This window comes from Danaus plexippus, chromosome 12 (genome assembly GCF_018135715.1).
Source record: "Danaus plexippus chromosome 12, MEX_DaPlex, whole genome shotgun sequence".
Taxonomy (NCBI): Eukaryota; Metazoa; Arthropoda; class Insecta; order Lepidoptera; family Nymphalidae; genus Danaus; species Danaus plexippus.
Genome location: NC_083545.1, coordinates 7301989 through 7319885, shown reverse-complemented (window position 1 = coordinate 7319885; position 17897 = coordinate 7301989). Strand labels below are relative to the sequence as shown.

Sequence of the window (17897 nt, the reverse complement as noted above, 5' to 3'; positions counted from 1 at the left end):
AAATAAACTTTGACCTCATTTCAATAAATTTCGCCATCTTTGGAAATTTGCAACTATATGAAAGAGAAACGTACCTATTAAGTAAAATGAGAGTCCAAATATCTTTGAAATATACATATACGCTCACTTAAAACATTTCATACCTCAATAGGTATGGTAGGTATCGGTAGGTAAGATTTTTGTGTCATTGATTCAATAATCAATGAATCAAAAAACTGAGTAAACGTATACATGAATGCGCATACACCTAAGAAGATTTACAGAACACAACATTTTATGGAATAAATTTTATTATTCGACCTTAATACCAATATTTAATTTTAAAAATGTGATAAATAATAAAAGGTATGACCTCATGTGTTTTTCATATTTTTTAATTTAAAAAAAAAAAAACCTAAAGAACTTGAAGGCGGTAGTAAAGTCTCTATGAAAACAGTAATAAACAATTTATGTGGTTCTTAATGATTAATATAAAGAAGTATAAAATGAACCGTAAAATGATTATCGCGTACACGGCGGCTGTGTTTATAAATAGTGAGTAGCTAGGATTAAGATTTCAGCGTTTAATCAAGGAAATTTCCAACATTACAAAAGGATATATCAAATAGGTTATATAGCCATATAAGGCAAACTTTACCGAAATAATTGATATCATTGTATTTAGTCGCTTTGAATGAAACGTGAAATGATAAGTCTAAATTCCTTAAAATATAATCTATGCATCAAATTTAATTTATAATGTTATATTTATAACATTTATTTAATTTTTTTTTTTATTTATAGTAAACATGATTTTAATGGACAAAAAATTAAAGATTTTTTTAAGTTATCTAAGTATTCTAGACAAGCGTGTGATGTGTAACGACATACAGATCAGAGGTAGTACCTATCTTAAAATAAACCTATTGCTGTGACAAGTGAATTATGAATCATAACAACAACTAAAAACTCCCTTTATTCAAGGAAAGACAAAAAGGAAAACCTCTGAAATACTATCTTAATTTCAATAGACCTTTTCTTTATACGACACTATCATTTAATTCAAATATTTTCTTTAATTCCAGTCTGCTATTTAACATTCGCTGATAATGAGACGGTATATATAAACGAGACGGCCATAAACAACATCATAACTTCAAATGTACCAGTTAATCTGAACGAGGTTGATGGTGAGAAAGTCAATAACTTTTTATATGGAGATATGGATTTAGAAGAAGAACCATTGGACTTGAGCGATCTGGATCCATACCTGAACAAACTGGCATACGAAACGGCTCACTCAAAGTTGCGAATGGTTGAAATCGAAGTGAACAAATCTAGAAGGTTCCACGACACGCCCGGATACATATTGAATCCGTATTTCGAGAAAAAAGCCATGGATTTAATGCAGCAGTCGATTTATGTAACGAGGGACAGGTTGAACGACACGCGACATATCAGGCGAATGTATTCAAGGGATCCGGCCTACAACATAGCCATTTTGTACGGATCGTTGATGCAGATAAGAATCAAAATGGACCATATATATGGTACCATTAACAGATTTGGTAAATATACAAGATTTTTATGGTACATTGTGTTGTATGAGAAGTGTTTAGCTGCCAGTATTGACGTGGAGTTTATGGTGCACAAGATATATATGTTGGCTACGCAGTTGAAGAGTCTGTTTCAGGACGTTGAGTACGGCGATTACGGACCAGATCCAAATGAGATGGCAATGTTGAAAAATATAACAGGGTATTTGCCCTCCCCATGAAATACAACTTTTATCATCTTGTTCTAAAATTGGTGATTTATTTTCATATTAATAAGATAATAATAAATAAAATCTTCCAAATAACTAGCCAAAATACATTCTTATTATACCAAATTAAACAGTTATTAAGCTTTTATATAATGACAAAAAATCTTCTTTACATTTCAAAATAATTTTATACGACCTGTGGCTCGTGCTCGTTCTATCGGCTCGTGATTCGTCAGCTTTATTCAGAGATCGAAATAGTTTTGGAATGAGTCTAAAAAGGCCATCGGAGCTCTATACACACTTACGGGTTTCCAAGAGACATATCCTGCTGAAATCCCATGATAACGTCTTTACATCACTCCCAAAACAAAGATCCCCGGAGCTAGAATCTAGACTTCAATTCCATAAATAGTTTATGATAGGAGCACAAAGTAACAGTGTAGGGCTAGGGACAAGTAAACTGGCCAAAACTACGGACTCACTAAAGTCTTTTATTCGGCAAAACGAGAATTATAATTATAAGATCCATTCAATGAGTTTAGAAATGCACAAGGGGTGGTTAGATGTAGGAGATTTTTCAATCCCTTTAGCACTCAAATGGTTCACCTTTATTCATAATTGGTGGCCACCACTGCAATAATTTTATCTCAATGCGTTCTAAATGACTCTCCTAGACCAGAGTAATTAAGTAAGCTAGATGCTGGATGTAGAGTACTTCTGGATAGCGATCAATACTCGCGTCGCCACGATGGAGCTCTAAAAACAACAAACGAGCGACCAATAGGTTTTGTGAAGGAAGGCACTAGGGCTGCAAAATCAAACGTCAGGCCTTACTTAATCCTTAGAACGGCTACAGATTGTGCTTTAATGATAGATACGTATGAGAACTCACTAAAGACTTCACTTAAAGACCTCACTCACTCACAAAAATAAGTTCCGCGTAAATTTGTACGCGGTAGAAGTGCAAGTGAGAGGTCCCTAGGTATCACTGACAATGTTTAGAACTGGCAAGTTAAAAACATTATTAATGAAAACTTTTTATGAATTTAAATTTTAGAAGTCTTTGGTAATCTAATATAGTATATAGCATTTATTTGTCATTTGTTTTTGTGAAGTAGCAGTAAATCTAAAACTCTTGTTACACATGGAAATAAACCTAACTCGAGAAAGTTTTCGGTCAATAAATTATTGTGACTTCCTTTGTGGGCTTACTCAACAACAAAGCTATGATTGGCTGCGATTAGCATTTCTTAATGAAGCCCTAACTCGTGCCCCTATTTGCAATCAGTTTAACGAGTTAAAGCGTTGATGTAGCATCTCAATGACCCGCTTTAGGGATGTTCCTTAACAGCTAAACCTCTCTACAGCCTACTAAAAGACTTGGGCCTGTCCAAAACTAACATCAATTCATTCTTAGAAAGTAGTTCGACGGCAGTTCTAGTGGGTTCGTTCCAAATTTGGTTAGGTAGAGAGAGGAGCTTAGACAGTGGAGGTGAGTCCCAGGCACTGTTAAACAACGCGATCTACCAGGAGCCCCACAGTGAACCCATTGAATGCTGTGAAGTTTTGTCTCACTACACACACACACACACACACACATATATATATATATGTCGTAGTTGTCTCTTATTGCTATAAATAAGTTTTTATTATTACTAAAGATAAATAAAATTTTTGAAATAAATAGTAATAGTACTTACTCTATTACTTTAACCATATATTAATGAAAGTCCCAATCACTATTTCGCTGCCTATTTTAGAAATAAGTCCGAACTAAAAATATATAAACATACTAGTTTTTGCCCTTGACTTCGTCAGCATTAGTTTCAGAATTAGAAATGCATAGCTGACCAAGTGAGCTCTATTCTTCCTTAAAGACAGTAGATAAGAAGATTTTGCATTTCATCAACTTATTATTATTTTTTTCAATCGGATGAAAAGTATCCTATGATGACCTTTCCCTTGTTCTAAGCTACCTGTCCACCAATTTTCAGCCAAACCCGTACAGCCATCCTTGAGCTATAAATAGTGTAACTAGCACAACTTTCTTTTATATATAAAGATTTAGATAAGTGTACTACATATATATTTATACATATACAACAAGCAAAAATTGATTATTTTAGTATTAAACCAGATATTTCAAAGTTGTCTATATAAACTGACTATATTTAATGGTTTTTCTTGTACCTTGTTGCCATTTTTCACCTAAAGTTTTGCAGACTAAAAAAAAATACATTTTTTGTAAAACATTTTATTAAGAATCAATACAATAATATTAAAAACATTACAAGAATGGAATGGTCAAACAAAAATAATCTCACTTTGGAACAGGAAACCTAGATGTACTTACAAGCTTGTCCGGCTTCGCAAAATCACCTTTAAACTTAGCCTCTAAATATAGTTAAGGAAATTTATATCTTAGTAACATTTTTTTTTTTTGTAAGATATAAAGATTTAATTAAGCCTTGTTATAAAGCCAGGTATAAATTGCAATGCAATACACATAATTTTAATTGACCCTATATGTTGCAAATATATTCTATTAAAATAGTTCATAAATTATACACTGGTTTAAAATAAACTGATTAAAGTCAATGAGTATTACATTTTATGTAAAAGAAATATAAAATAAACCATCTTTTTCTATTTGGTAATTACTTTTAACCTATGCTACTTCTATTTACAAGTTTCAAATTTGACTTAGGCACTACACATAACTTATTTCAAAATCTAAAAATTACATTTTTAATTATTACACAGAAGTCTAGACTTTGTTTAAATCTACTTATATTTTTTTTCTTTTATCGGAGTATATGGTATATTGCATGAATATTTTAGCTATTAAATGAACTTTTAAAACAAGCAACAAACCTCACCGCAATTTTTCATAAGGAAGCACATCATCGAGCAGATTGCTAGTTACGACACAAACTTCATTCTTCTTAGTAGGCATTAGAACAATATCAAAACTTTTATAAGCAAATTCTGCTACACCGTCTATATTTTCGATACTGTTTAAAGATTATCACATTAACAATAACGTCGAAGCTCTGTGAATGCAACGCTTACGCTAAACAATATAATATTTACATTATATATATAATGTTAATTGCAACAAGTTTATAACTAGTCATTATACACACAAATAGAACCAAGTACTTATCGTAAAAACTGAAAATTGAAATCAGAAATTGACAAGTGACAATTGACAAGACGTGTCAACTGTTAGATATACATAATTTACCCGCCATCTCAGACTGCAGAGTGCAGACTAAACAAATAAAATAAGTATGTAGCGAAAATACTTTACCAACTTTTATATTATGGAATAGGTACTATTCGAGTATTTTGTACCTAGTGAACGTAACTACAGATATTCAAATTAGGTAGTAAATCTAAATAACAGATTTGCTTTTTAAAATAATCTTAACATTGCAATACGAAAATATACATTTATAATTAATTACATAGAAAAGCAAATCTTACTCATAATAATTTGAAGTCATAAAAGCAAATATGTTTAAGTTTTCCATCATAGCAAAAATAGAAATAGTTAAATACGCAATATCTATAAATTTACTAAAATATTGACATAAAGGTTTCGTTACGCATGTTAAAAGATATGGATTTTATGATAAAATATTTAAAAATGGACAAAGAGAATTCAATATCCTTAGAATAGGGATTGCCATATCCATAATTCCCCCTCAATTCGTAATCTCTTTTTCGTCAATTCTGTATAAGCGGTACCTGACTGCAAACGGTCGGGACGCTCGCCCGCCATCACTGAGTCTTCGGTTTTGTTGAATCACTTGTGAAGATAAATGAGAATTCCGCCTTTTTCTGAGCGAAGTTTATGAAGTCATCTGGAATTAAAATGTTACTTGATGGTGCAATTATAATGATTACTTAAGTGGGATACTTATAAATAAATGTTTTGTAATAAAACAAAATTCGTCAAACGAATTTAATAAAATTGATCGGGACTTGAACTTGAGGGGGCCTTATTTTATTATATTTTTTTTATGATTTGTTATTTCATCATCATCATCATCATCATCATCAGCCTATCGGAAGCCCACTGCTGAGCATAAGCCTCTTCTCGCATGGAGAAGGTTTGAGCATTAATCGCCACGCTTGCTCAAGACGGGTTGGCGATTTCAAACTTATAATTTGAAATTATAAGTCCAGGTTTCCTCACGATGTTTTCCTTCACCGTCCGTCAGTGGCGTCTAAATACTGTTAGAAAGTACATATGACTAAGAAAAATCACATTGGTACTTGCCAGGTTTCGAACCTGCGCCCTCACGCATGAGAGGCGGTCCTTTAACCTCCAGGCCACAACGACATTTTGTTATTTAATAATTTCTTATAATTTTGGCAATATATTTATTTTTCTATGGGTAAAAGGAAAGACCAATTGAAAAATAAATAATAGATTCGAGATTTATACAAATATTACAGACCTTTGTATATCAAAGAAACTAATTAACAATCGACCTGAGAGTTTCAAGACTTCCCCCCTCCCACCGTCAAGATTTTTAAAACGAACCCCACCCCTCTCACCATTGATGTGACATCACACATTTTCCACTTTTTTCTCAATCAATCTCGAGCGATCTCTCACCGACAATAAAACCTACGGCCCCCTCTACTAAATATATGACGTATCTATGTTAGGGATAAACGGAACTATGGTCTTAAGCCATGCCAGATCTTCAACATTTTTTGTCAGCAATGCTATAAAACTGAATGTATCTAACGAAAAATTAAAATTAATGAAATACAAAATAAAACGTTCTAATATCAAAAATTAACAATAAAAAAAAAGATTAGTTCCACAAAATCTAACCCAGAACCCTCACAATTTTATTCTTAAATATTCGCAAATAATATGATAACCGTAGTTCTATGGATAAAAAACGGTATATTCTACGTGTAAAGTGAGTTGCGGACTAGTGGAAAGGTTGCAGAACACCCTGTATAGTGATCGTGTGGCGAAACTAACCGTATGTTATGAACGTCTTCTCGTCAATATCCGCCTGAGTGAAGGCGTGACCCGCGTCCTCCACACACAGGCCGAGACAGCGGGCGGCGACGTGCTCGAACTGGTTACGACTCAATCGACCTGACGCCTCGTACAGCTGGAACGAGCACAGGTATCAAAACATTTTAATAGCAAATACATATTTCTCGTCTCACCTCGTCCGCCCGTGATCACGGTTGATGGGAAGTAACCGAAACGTCGAGAGGATGTAGTCAAAAATAATAAAACGACGCATAGTAAACCGAAAATATTTAAATCAAAATTTAGTTTTATTTAAATTAACAATTTTTTTTTTTGCCTGACACATAAGTAAAAAATGTCTCACAAATTATTAATAAGACACACATTTAGTATTAACTTATTAGCGGTACATTTCATTACAGTTTGTTTCGATTCGATTACGTTAGGGAGTATTTTATCAATGTGAATGTTACGGACATTCAAGTAACCTTAATTCCCGTGTCCCACATGCAATGATTACAATAAATATCTTGTGATGGTATCTATCTTCAGATTAGAATAATTGTAGTAATAATTTTCCTGGTCCGCATTGAATTCATTTTTTCTTCACACTTATAACCAATTCCTTCGATTCAAAATATCTTATCATGTCTTTATTTACCGATATCTGAGACTTTCGCGTGTATTCATTTAAATGATACCAAGGTTGTTTTTTACAATCTCAAGCCACAGTAAACGCATTCGACGGGAAACAAGACCAACTGACGGATACTCTCATCTCGTCGACCTTTGATCGCGGTTGATGCAAAGGAACCAAAATGACGGAAATATGTAATTACAAAATAACAAAAATCCTTGTAATTTCTATTTTTTCTGCCTTCAGTAGATTTCATTTTGGTTAATCTGTTCTTAAGGAATCCACAAAACCCTCCGCTTTGTTTTATTGATACAACTATCATAGGATATTCGTCTAATTATACCTTCTATTCGTATAAAAAATAGCACAAAATCTATATATATTAGTCAAAATTTACCTTAAAGGCGTGTTGTAGAATCGTCGCGACAGGCTCATGCTGAAGAGACAGATAACACGCACACAGCTGGTAGTCCGGGAAGAAGACCAGGCCGTTGGACCTCTGGGTAACAGAAACGAGTGGTATGCTATACAACATACTGCAACCCCAGAAAGTCACATGACTGCTAAGGACCAACGTACGTGAAAAGCTACCGTAGCTTTTCAGTATTACATTACTCTGGAGCTCATCCTTCCAGGATTATTTAGTAGGAACATCCAGGCTAAATATATATGTATTGGACACATTACTATATACATTGTGGATGTAACCATAGCAATATTTTGAATGATAATAATGACTTACTATTTATCCTCATTTTTTTTTTCGTACAAAATAATTATTGTTTACAACCTAAACCTGTGATACATTACATCTGGCTTTATTTCACTCTTTAGCCGCAATTAAATAGCAGACATACAACAAAGACAAATTAACACTAACAGTACGTAAAGAAGTCTTAATGGACACAGTTCTACTTGTACAATGGAAGTTTTAGTAACAACCCACGCCTCGCGACCAGTGTTTTCAAGAACTACTATAACTTGGTAAAAAATATGTTACAAGACAGAGACGAAACTTCTCAGCATTCCATGGATTCACCGTAAGGGTGCCGGGTCCATCGCGTTGTAGGAAGAGGAGCCACATTAGTGCCTGGGACTTGACACCCAGGCGTAGTTTTAAGAGGCCCCTATCTAACGCACGTTAAACGCTCGCCTCCGCTGTCCAAGCTCCTCTCTGTGCCTAACCAAATTTGAAAAGAACCTACTAGGGCTGCCTTCGTCTCACGTTCGACGAATAAACTAATGTTAGTTCTGGACAGGCCCAAGTCTTTTAGCAGGTTGTAAAGAGATTTGGCTGTTATACCTCTCGCTCCTACTTCTACCGCCTACAAATTTACAACGAACCTATTGTTAGTTAATTCGTTAGAGAGCTTTATAACAATCCTAAAACTTTTGAAAGTATACTTAAGAATATACGACTTCCCTATGTTACGACAAAAATATAATCATATTTATATTGTGTAATCAAAAATCCCCAAATTCCACGGTCAGGTGTTTGGTCCGCGGGACAATGAACTCACACAACGATATTTTGTCCAAACATTTCTTCTAAAACAAGTATGGTACATGATACAAATATTGAACTGGACTAATTCGAAGAATTCTTGCCATTAGTAACCTGAGACCAGATCTCTGACTCACCTGTTTGTAAATGTCGAAGAGACGTCGAGCGTGAGGGTTCTGCGCGTCTGTGCCGAGACGACGCGCGAACTGCTGCAAGTCATACCAGGCGCCTGGAGACGGCTCCATATCTGAAGGGGAACTGTCCAAACTACCAGCAGTGAAGAGTTAATGAAATGTTGAAGCTTATAGCTATGTTAGGGACGTTGATGAAAAATGTCTTTGGAGAAAATAAATTTGTTTTCCAATCCGTTTATAGGTGTACGAAGAAATATACCCATGATGTCTTTAATTAAATAAAAACGCAGCAATTAGCTTCAATTAAAAGAAGATGGCGACCAATTTTCTAAATAATTTAGAAATTTTCAAGAAATGAAAAATAAACTTTTATTTGTAAGTATAGTGTGTTTACCAACTACGGCTACAATTTCATTTACCATCAGGCGGGGAGATAATCAAGCGATATTAGTAGGTAAATTAGAAAAGATCAAAGACCATTCTGCTATTTTAAGAGTACCGGTTTCCTTATAGTAAAAAGAAAAACTTACCCCAAGTGGGCCCTAAGTTCGCTGACTTCCCTACATAGCGCGCCGCCCGGTATGCCGAGCTGCTTGGCGCGGGCGATCAGTCTACAGTCGTCGTATGTGTAGTCTAGAACTGGCACCCCCAGAGCTCTGGAAGATTGAATAATGTTGACTTTTATTTAATGCTGATAAGAAAACGCTCTGATTTTCAATTCTAAGCATTCGGTAATTAAAGTTTAGGTCTAATGGAGGTCCACCTAGCTTAATCTTTATTTCGTCGAGGAAACGATACATTACTCTGCACTGAACCAGGGAGAGGTTAGGGGTATGTTGGGCTAGTTATGGGTATCCAGGGATAGTCCCGGGACTTCCCACGAGACGCTAAAGGTTAGCCTCATCACTTTAGCGGAGAGTTGTGTCCTCGCCTAACCTAACACATACTGTACACATAATTTGGCACACTTCATTTTATTTGTGATATTATGCAGATTCCAGAAGAATAACAGGCAGAGCATTTAGTTCGTTTTACAATAAAACTTTTCCGTCCAAACACCAAATCAAAATAAATTAATTAACACCACAAAGTCAAGACATACACACCTTATTTATAAGTACTCAAAATTAAAGTTATTGTCAGTCCCTCAGTTACTTACTTGGCCATAACATCTCTAACGTTTCTCGCGTACAGCTTGGGATCCTTTTTCTCTTCTTCACTGGGATAGTAGACCGGAAGGAACTCGATTTCGCAGGAGCTATGCACTTGAGTTAACGTCAGCCATAGGAGCTTCAATCTGGGAAGCAGATTCCTCACTAAAGCAACGTTTTTGCAACAAAATATGTCAGCCCTACGAACCATGATAAATCAAGAAATTGCTATATATAAATATATATAATATAGAACCAGCTATAACTTCAGCTTCGGACACGCGAAATTTTTTTTTTTTATTATTAAATATGTATACAAAAATATTAATAAAAATAAATGGGATTTCTAAAATAAAATAGACAAAGTAAGTCCTGAAAGTAAGAACCAAGTAGAAATCGGGAAAATTTTTAGAGATAAGCCAGACAAAGAGTGAAACAAAATTGTATACAATTTTTTTGTGTGTGGTGTTTTCATTCCAAACAGACACAAAACTTTTATTTATCTGTATATTTTGACTTTTAAGTCCACATAAAATTATAAAATAATGTTAATGCCATTGACAAAACCAGCCCTTGGCATTACAACAGCCTCACATTGAACAGGGTCACGTTTAAATTACTTTCAAGTAAAAAGAAAGTAAATCCCACTTCCGGACTTCCCCGAACATAGTTTATCCTGATACATCGTACATTATTTTTCATTGTATTTTTCTTAATTATTAATTCTTCAGTCGTATAGTTACACCAAACAAACACTCTTCTTCGTATAGAGAAAAGAAAGTGTTAAATAAACATTTTGTTTGTTTAAAAAAATTAAAGTGGCAATAAAAAGTAAAGAAAGTTATTTTAATTAAGGAAAATATAAAGGAGTAATACTAACAATAAAAAGACACGTTAAGGAACTTATATGAGCAAATTACGTAAGTGAGACATCACCCCGTACCTATAAATTTATAGTATGGATTTAAAAGCGAGTACTCTGTCAATTGGTAAACGGAGACATTGGCATGAAGATGGTATTTCTGGATTACTCACGCGCCAGGTCCTTCCCAGGTCCAAGTGACCGTGTCTTTAGCGTTGGGATACCTGATCGTCACAGGCTGTACCGGTACCCCAGGGTAGAAGCCACCAGGCTTGAATGTGATGAGACAAGAGCGGTTCGTGCAAGTTCCTTCGGGGAAAATTAGCACCTGAAATAAAAGACGAAGAAGAATAGACTCTTTTTTAAAGTAAATCTGGACATATTTGCTTCCTAATTGGGACCGTATAATTTTTATTTCTACCTTCAATGACTGCGATGGCTTATCGGTTTGATAAATTTTGATTCAAAATTAATATTTTCACTGGATCAGATAAAAACAAGTGAAAATGATAATAAAATGTAATGAGTGCTTATATAAATGTAATTAATAATTAATTGTCATTATACTTTCGAAAGTGTAGAATAATTATGCTACAATTATTATGGCGTATCTGATGGATGCTGTTAAGATTCAATAGCAATGGGAGCCGCGAATCAAAATAATTACAGATCATTGATTAGAAAAGTGTGTGAAATTGAGATTTGAATTGAATATTAAGCTATCATAGTCACCATCTGTGGTGTTTGTTTGGGCGTTATTAGAACCATGACTTGAACGTTCCGAACAAAGGCTTCATGGCGATATCGAAATTACTTGACCCAGTTAGTTCAATGGTATAAATAAATACGTTACGCTCAAAGACGCAAAAAGAAGCCCCATCTTATAGCACATTTGCAAGGCATCTGAATTACTTTCTAACGCCTATTGATTCCAGATATAGCCTGATTGAACTAGCTACAGTGATATTCATATGTGCTCACTTCCAAAATCGTTACAATTTATTACTGGTTTTATATTATATTATATTAAAAGTATGAAGTGAAGTGCCATTGAAATATTAAGTTCAATTGAATTAGAAATCGCTATTTGACTATAATCATTTTAAATGAAACTAATATTTTATCGGATTACTACGCGTTTTTTATTATTAATGAGTAATTCAGATCTCGTCTGCTCGTGATCACGGTTGCTGTAAAGTAACCGATACGTCGGGAGTATGTAGTTTTTTCAATAATAAAATACGAGTAGTAAACCAAAATATATGAATTTAATTTAAATGAATACTCACGAAAGTCTAAGATCTCATTATATTTATTATTTTAGATCTGCAATCCAAACGTATACAACCTTTTTAATTCAAGAAATTATTTCATGCAACCCGTATCTTTTAAACCAATTTTTTTAAACGAATATTAATTTAATTTGCCTTCTATATATAACACTATTCTTATTAGTTTAAATGCATAATATTACCGATCAATGAGAAAGTGTATCTCTACTATAATTTATCTGGGCGGTATAAATACACAGTGCCATCGTTTGTCGTAAAATTATACCTGAAGTATCGCTGTTTAATTTAAGACTCATACTATGTACGGGAGTATATCTTCTATCAACACAAATAGTTTTAAAGTGTTCACAAATATATTTTTTCGATGGCGAGACGATGGAACTGTCAGTCATTAAGTTAACCCTTGAAATATACTAAGGTCACTGCACAAAACTATTCAGGATTCAATGTCAAGACCTTGAAAAAAAGTATGATTTTATATAGAGATTTTTTCAATACATATCGTTCTTAAAATCATGTTTTCATCCAACATATAACTATAGAAATAATGTAAAATGAATGCCCTGTATTATTTATTACAACTCGCTTTAAAGTTTCGTTGATTCCAGTATTATTCGTATCCAAAAAATATAACATGAAAACGTAAAGGTCAATGTTGTTGTTTACGTGTCTATACAAATTTGAAATTATATTGTTATACAAATCGAACAATTCAAACGATTTATTGGATTTTATTCCGAAAATGAAATAGACTCAAAAACTGTCGAAATAAATAAAACTTATATCTTTGAGACATGTGAATGAGACATAGATAATTTTATTCGAAATATCTTGTAAACTAATCGTGTTATAACGTAGGGTTTCAACTGACCCTTATTTTAATAAAAAATATATAATAACAAATATTAAAACATACACACGAATTGACAACCGCCTTCTTTTTGAAGTCGGTTGAAAAATCCAACTGTTTCGAACAGTGTCATACAAACGATTAGATTGTATAATTCTTCTTCATTAGCAGCTTATACAGGCAACAGATACAATGTGATGAATAGATAACGTGTAAACGCAGACCAATCCGAGATAAAGAGCAAACATATTTTATAACCATTTCTACTTCTCAAGCTGTCACTATACAGTATCAAGGTCGAAGAACAGATAAAAAAGTCCATGAATATGCACCATAATATATCCCTATTAATTCAGCCAATAATATTTTGCGTTTCGGTCTTTTGTTTAACATGAATATATAAAATGTTTTTATGATAACGCAGAAGCAAGTAGTCAATACAAAGAGTTCAGAAACGTAAAAATAATTATTCCTAGAGAATGTTTCCTGAATACAAATATAATATCATTTTTTGTACATTGTAGCCGCAGAAAATTTAACAATTTGTATTCACTTTAATGTTGACGAAAAGATTTTTATTGTCAAAAATATGTGAGATATTTTAGATGGAAATGAATGATGAAATACAAATGCTGTGATGGAATTAATGAAGTTTCTTATGAAAATAATTTAATATGTTTTTCCTCAAATAATCGTTTTAGTTTTTTTTTAGTTATTTTCAAACCGAATTGATTTATATATTCTATACTTGATATGTCAAATTTAAATGTTATGAAGTCATGAAGAAGTTGTAAGGAAACATGAAACTAGAATAGCTACTACACTATGTGACATATAAAATGTCCACGTATTTCTTTTAAATCTTAACGATATCTGTCACGTTTTTGGTATCATTACCATCTCACTGAAGCTAAAGTCATTTTTATTAATATATTTAATCCTTACTACATGTTCTTGTCAAAGCAACGTTGTTTTAGAAATGTTAAAAAAAAAACTCTCCGTACAAAGTTTGATCGTGCGGATCTATCGTAATATATTTTTAGTCAATGTCGATTAAAAGGGTTTCTAAGGACAAGATTTGTTTGATCCTGTACCTGAGGCCAGTCTTCTTTGGAGGTCGCTCGTTCTATAATCTCTTTGATGGTGTTCTGTCTCGAGTTAGGGTCATCCCGCCACACATACACCGGCTGCGTGTAGTTTATTAACTCTGTAATTACAGCAAAAGTTGTTTTATTTGAATTAATAATGTTTATCTAAAGAATAACACTTCTAAGAAGGAGAAAATGTACAATGAAAATCGTTAGACTTTCTAGATAGATTTATATAAAAAATATATACACAAAATTCTTTATTAACACAAATTTCAAATTATATTTTTTTCCTATAACAAAAAAACGTAAAGACATCTAGGTTTTTCTTATGTGAAAAACCCATTTTCCTTGGGAACATACAAAAATATACATGTCAAAAAATTGTTATAACATGCGTTTTACAAGCGTATAAAATACTAACTACGACAACGATATAAAAGTTAACTGACACATTAATACGATTAGAAAACTAGACTAGTTCTAGGACTGTTTTTAAGAATAAATTTCGTAAAATCTACAACGTACTTTCTATGTCATTCAACGAAGTAAGGTAAGCCATTTTAAAATCAATTCACAATATTCAAGTCACTATAACATAATATATTACACTGTATATAAAATATATAAAACACTCGTGGACGGATTGACGATATTTTGTGTCTCAAATCAAATTTATATCTAAGGTTTAAAAAATACGAAAATACTCTTCGTATTAGACTTAACTGAAATTAAAACCAAAGTCGTAATGGCAGTACAAAAGCTTTTTATTTATCACATATTTTTTTTTCTTTTAAAAATAAATATAAAATTCATTTCATACTTATTTGGGAAGAAAATTTACGTAAAACATGAATTCTAATGATAATTTAAACTGTAATAGAATTTAGATGTATATATTTTTGAATTTATTTTCGCGGTACAAGACTTTCTCGCTTAGCTCATCACCGAATAGTGTATAATTTATAACAAATTTCCTCTAACAAAAAACTGTATAATATTATCTGACTGGAAACACGTTTTTATAAATTGACCAGAAACCTGTCCAAGATAATTACAGAATAATCATTGAAATTTTTTTTAATTGAATTTTTTGAAATTTTTAATTGATATCATTAAAAATATTTCGTGTGTTAATTTGCATTTACGCCATTATATCATAATAATATTATTATTATTTGTTTCATAAAAATATATAAATCTAAAGTCAAACGTGAGGATGGAAAATAAATTCAAACAATCAGTCACATTTCCCTTTTTTCTTTTAATTAAAAGACATTTTTTTAATTTGAACTTAATAGTTAAAATTATTCAAAAAATAGGAGTCTTCAGGAAAAAGAACTTTATGTTATCTGATAGGATTAAATATTAAAACAAAAGAATAACATACGTCCTTATGTTTTCAAAGCGAATATTTCAGTCTGACATTCACCTAATAATAGACACGTGAGTCTAAAAATATGACACGCACACACGTAACTAGAGAGTATATTGATATAAAATCAATATTTACTGTTATAATATAATAAGATTTCATATAACGAAGCGTGATTCGGTACAGTTATGAGAATATTCAACACTCGATTGCTATATTTAGTATTTGACGAGCGTATCAAAAGGCGAACCGGACGAACAAAGAGTTGAATATGTCGTTCTTTCTTTCAAAAACCCATCGAAGCGTAATCCTCGACCGTCTTCATGATTTGGAATAAATCAAAGATCATAAGACTATTCAAATGAATCTAAAGCAATTTTGACAAGATTTAAAACATTATTACAATAGTATCACCATCAGTGGCTGAGATTAATTAATCCTGAGTGTAAAGAATTCGAGCAATCGTTCAAGATAAACAATTCCGTCTGCACACCACGCGTCAGCCGACTAAATAAATAATACTCAATTAATTTCATTCAAATCTCACTGACAGTAATACGGAGTGTTCATCAGTGAGTATATTTTTTGTAAGGCACCGTAATGATCACAGAGACGAATGTTAGCAATGTTACCATTTAGTTAGACTGAAATGCATTTGGCTTCTCTGTAAACGAAAAATCAATAGCCCGCTGAGAACCGAGCGAGTCGTGGGGTAATTGCATTTTAAGCTCTTTTGATGTTTTAGACAGTTTCGTTACGAGATTTATGTTAGTATACGTACTTTATTTATAAACTAAACTATTTCGTATATATTTTTTTTAATCTGTTAACCATCATCGCTTACTAATTTGCTAAAACAAAAGAAAATCTCACAGTGAAACCATGAAAATATATGGATGAAAAAACATACCGACACCAAAAACGTCGAGCAAAAAGATATTTTAGAATTAGAAATCCAAAGTAAATCCTCCACCACAAAAAGTACCACCACCACAAAAATGTCCACCTACTTCCCACATAATTGTCCATGCTTTCCTTCCTCACTATGACAGAAGACATCCTCGTTGCATACACTATACAGCTGTCCAAAAACGAGGAATGCGGTGCCACTACCAGAATGGGAGCCTCCTTGCGGCTAGCCTGGCGACCACGGATAGATATCGCCATCCCACCAGCCAAGTAGGACATCTTGCCGATAAAGCATATTAGCGGTTTCAACGACCTAGAATGTATGCAATTAATTTTATACGACACACTCAATAAACAAACTGACAAGCTGACACGATGAAAAATAGTAGAAATTTTGACGTCACTTATACAAATCCGGATGCGTTATCTTGTATGACAAAGAATGTAGAATCCGTTACAATCAACAAACATTTCTTTACATCATATGAAGATGATGACGTCATCATGGTGCCATGTAAATTGAGGTGTTCCTTTTTTTTAAATAAAATTTGTAGTCAGTTTTACGATATTCAGGCAGATATTCGAGTGAGACTTTGAGTTTATTCTACGACACAAAGAGGTTTCTCTTGTGGATCAGTAAAGGAAATAAATTTTTTAATATTCTGTATTACAATTTTTTTCAAAAGCTGGTGACGGTCTAAGTTTTCTCATTTATTTTTATACCCTCACCGATCACCATCTTATCCACAGTTAAAAATTTTACAATATATTTTAACAACCAATTTACGTCGTGGAAAATGTCCAACAAAATTATCGCTAGTGATTGAATAGTGAAGATTATTATATAATTTTATAAAATGCGACGATCCATCATAGAAATTGAAGTGAGCTGTTTACGTTGTACAAAGCAAATATTGTACAATGATTGAGTAAGACTATCGCTCTGAATGTACACATCATTAGTTTCCCTTTTGTCCTAATTGTATACAAAATTAATTAATTTTTTCAAAAGCTATATGTGAATTGTTAATTTTTTTTTCTCATTCATAACATTTTTGTGGAACACATTATACAGAACAATATCACAATTGTTTTACAAATTATTACCAATACGTAAATTGTAACATTTGAACATTATTTCAAAATAATTGTTTTACAACTTAAGCTGTTACAAGAATCGAAGAAGACCGTGAAAAATACGAGTAGACTGTGCCAGATAAATTTAAGGAGTTCGTACATCCAGAAACAAAGTTTGATAGTTATATGGAAGATAATAACAGTTTTGCAGACCACGTATATAAAGTAGGACATATATTTATTTTTATGCCTCAATCCAGCTC

The 17897-nt window shown here is 32.8% G+C and overlaps 2 protein-coding genes across 3 annotated transcripts in view; one reads left to right on the top strand and one right to left on the bottom strand.

The window, feature by feature from the left end:
- The first annotated feature begins 423 nt into the window (after positions 1 to 423).
- On the top strand, positions 424 to 1840 carry LOC133319109 (uncharacterized). The gene is made up of 2 exons (XM_061522325.1): positions 424 to 534; positions 1065 to 1840. Exons 1-2 carry the CDS (start codon positions 450 to 452, stop codon positions 1754 to 1756), a joined length of 777 nt encoding a protein of 258 aa, XP_061378309.1. The 5' UTR covers positions 424 to 449; the 3' UTR covers positions 1757 to 1840.
- Positions 1841 to 4174: 2334 nt separating this feature from the next.
- Positions 4175 to 17897, bottom strand: part of LOC116772391 (lysophosphatidylcholine acyltransferase) — a 30422-nt gene continuing 16699 nt past the window's right edge. The window contains exons 3-11 of one of the 2 annotated variants that reach the window (XM_061522321.1): positions 16659 to 16870; positions 14280 to 14392; positions 11217 to 11371; positions 10190 to 10327; positions 9561 to 9686; positions 9034 to 9163; positions 7790 to 7891; positions 6756 to 6891; positions 4175 to 5613 (exon numbers count right to left, since the gene is read on the bottom strand). In XM_061522321.1, coding sequence (XP_061378305.1) covers positions 5531 to 5613; positions 6756 to 6891; positions 7790 to 7891; positions 9034 to 9163; positions 9561 to 9686; positions 10190 to 10327; positions 11217 to 11371; positions 14280 to 14392; positions 16659 to 16870 — 1195 coding nt within the window. In that variant the 3' untranslated portion in view covers positions 4175 to 5530. The remainder of the gene's footprint in view (positions 5614 to 6755; positions 6892 to 7789; positions 7892 to 9033; positions 9164 to 9560; positions 9687 to 10189; positions 10328 to 11216; positions 11372 to 14279; positions 14393 to 16658; positions 16871 to 17897) is intronic. The other variant, XM_061522320.1, reaches the window with a different exon arrangement.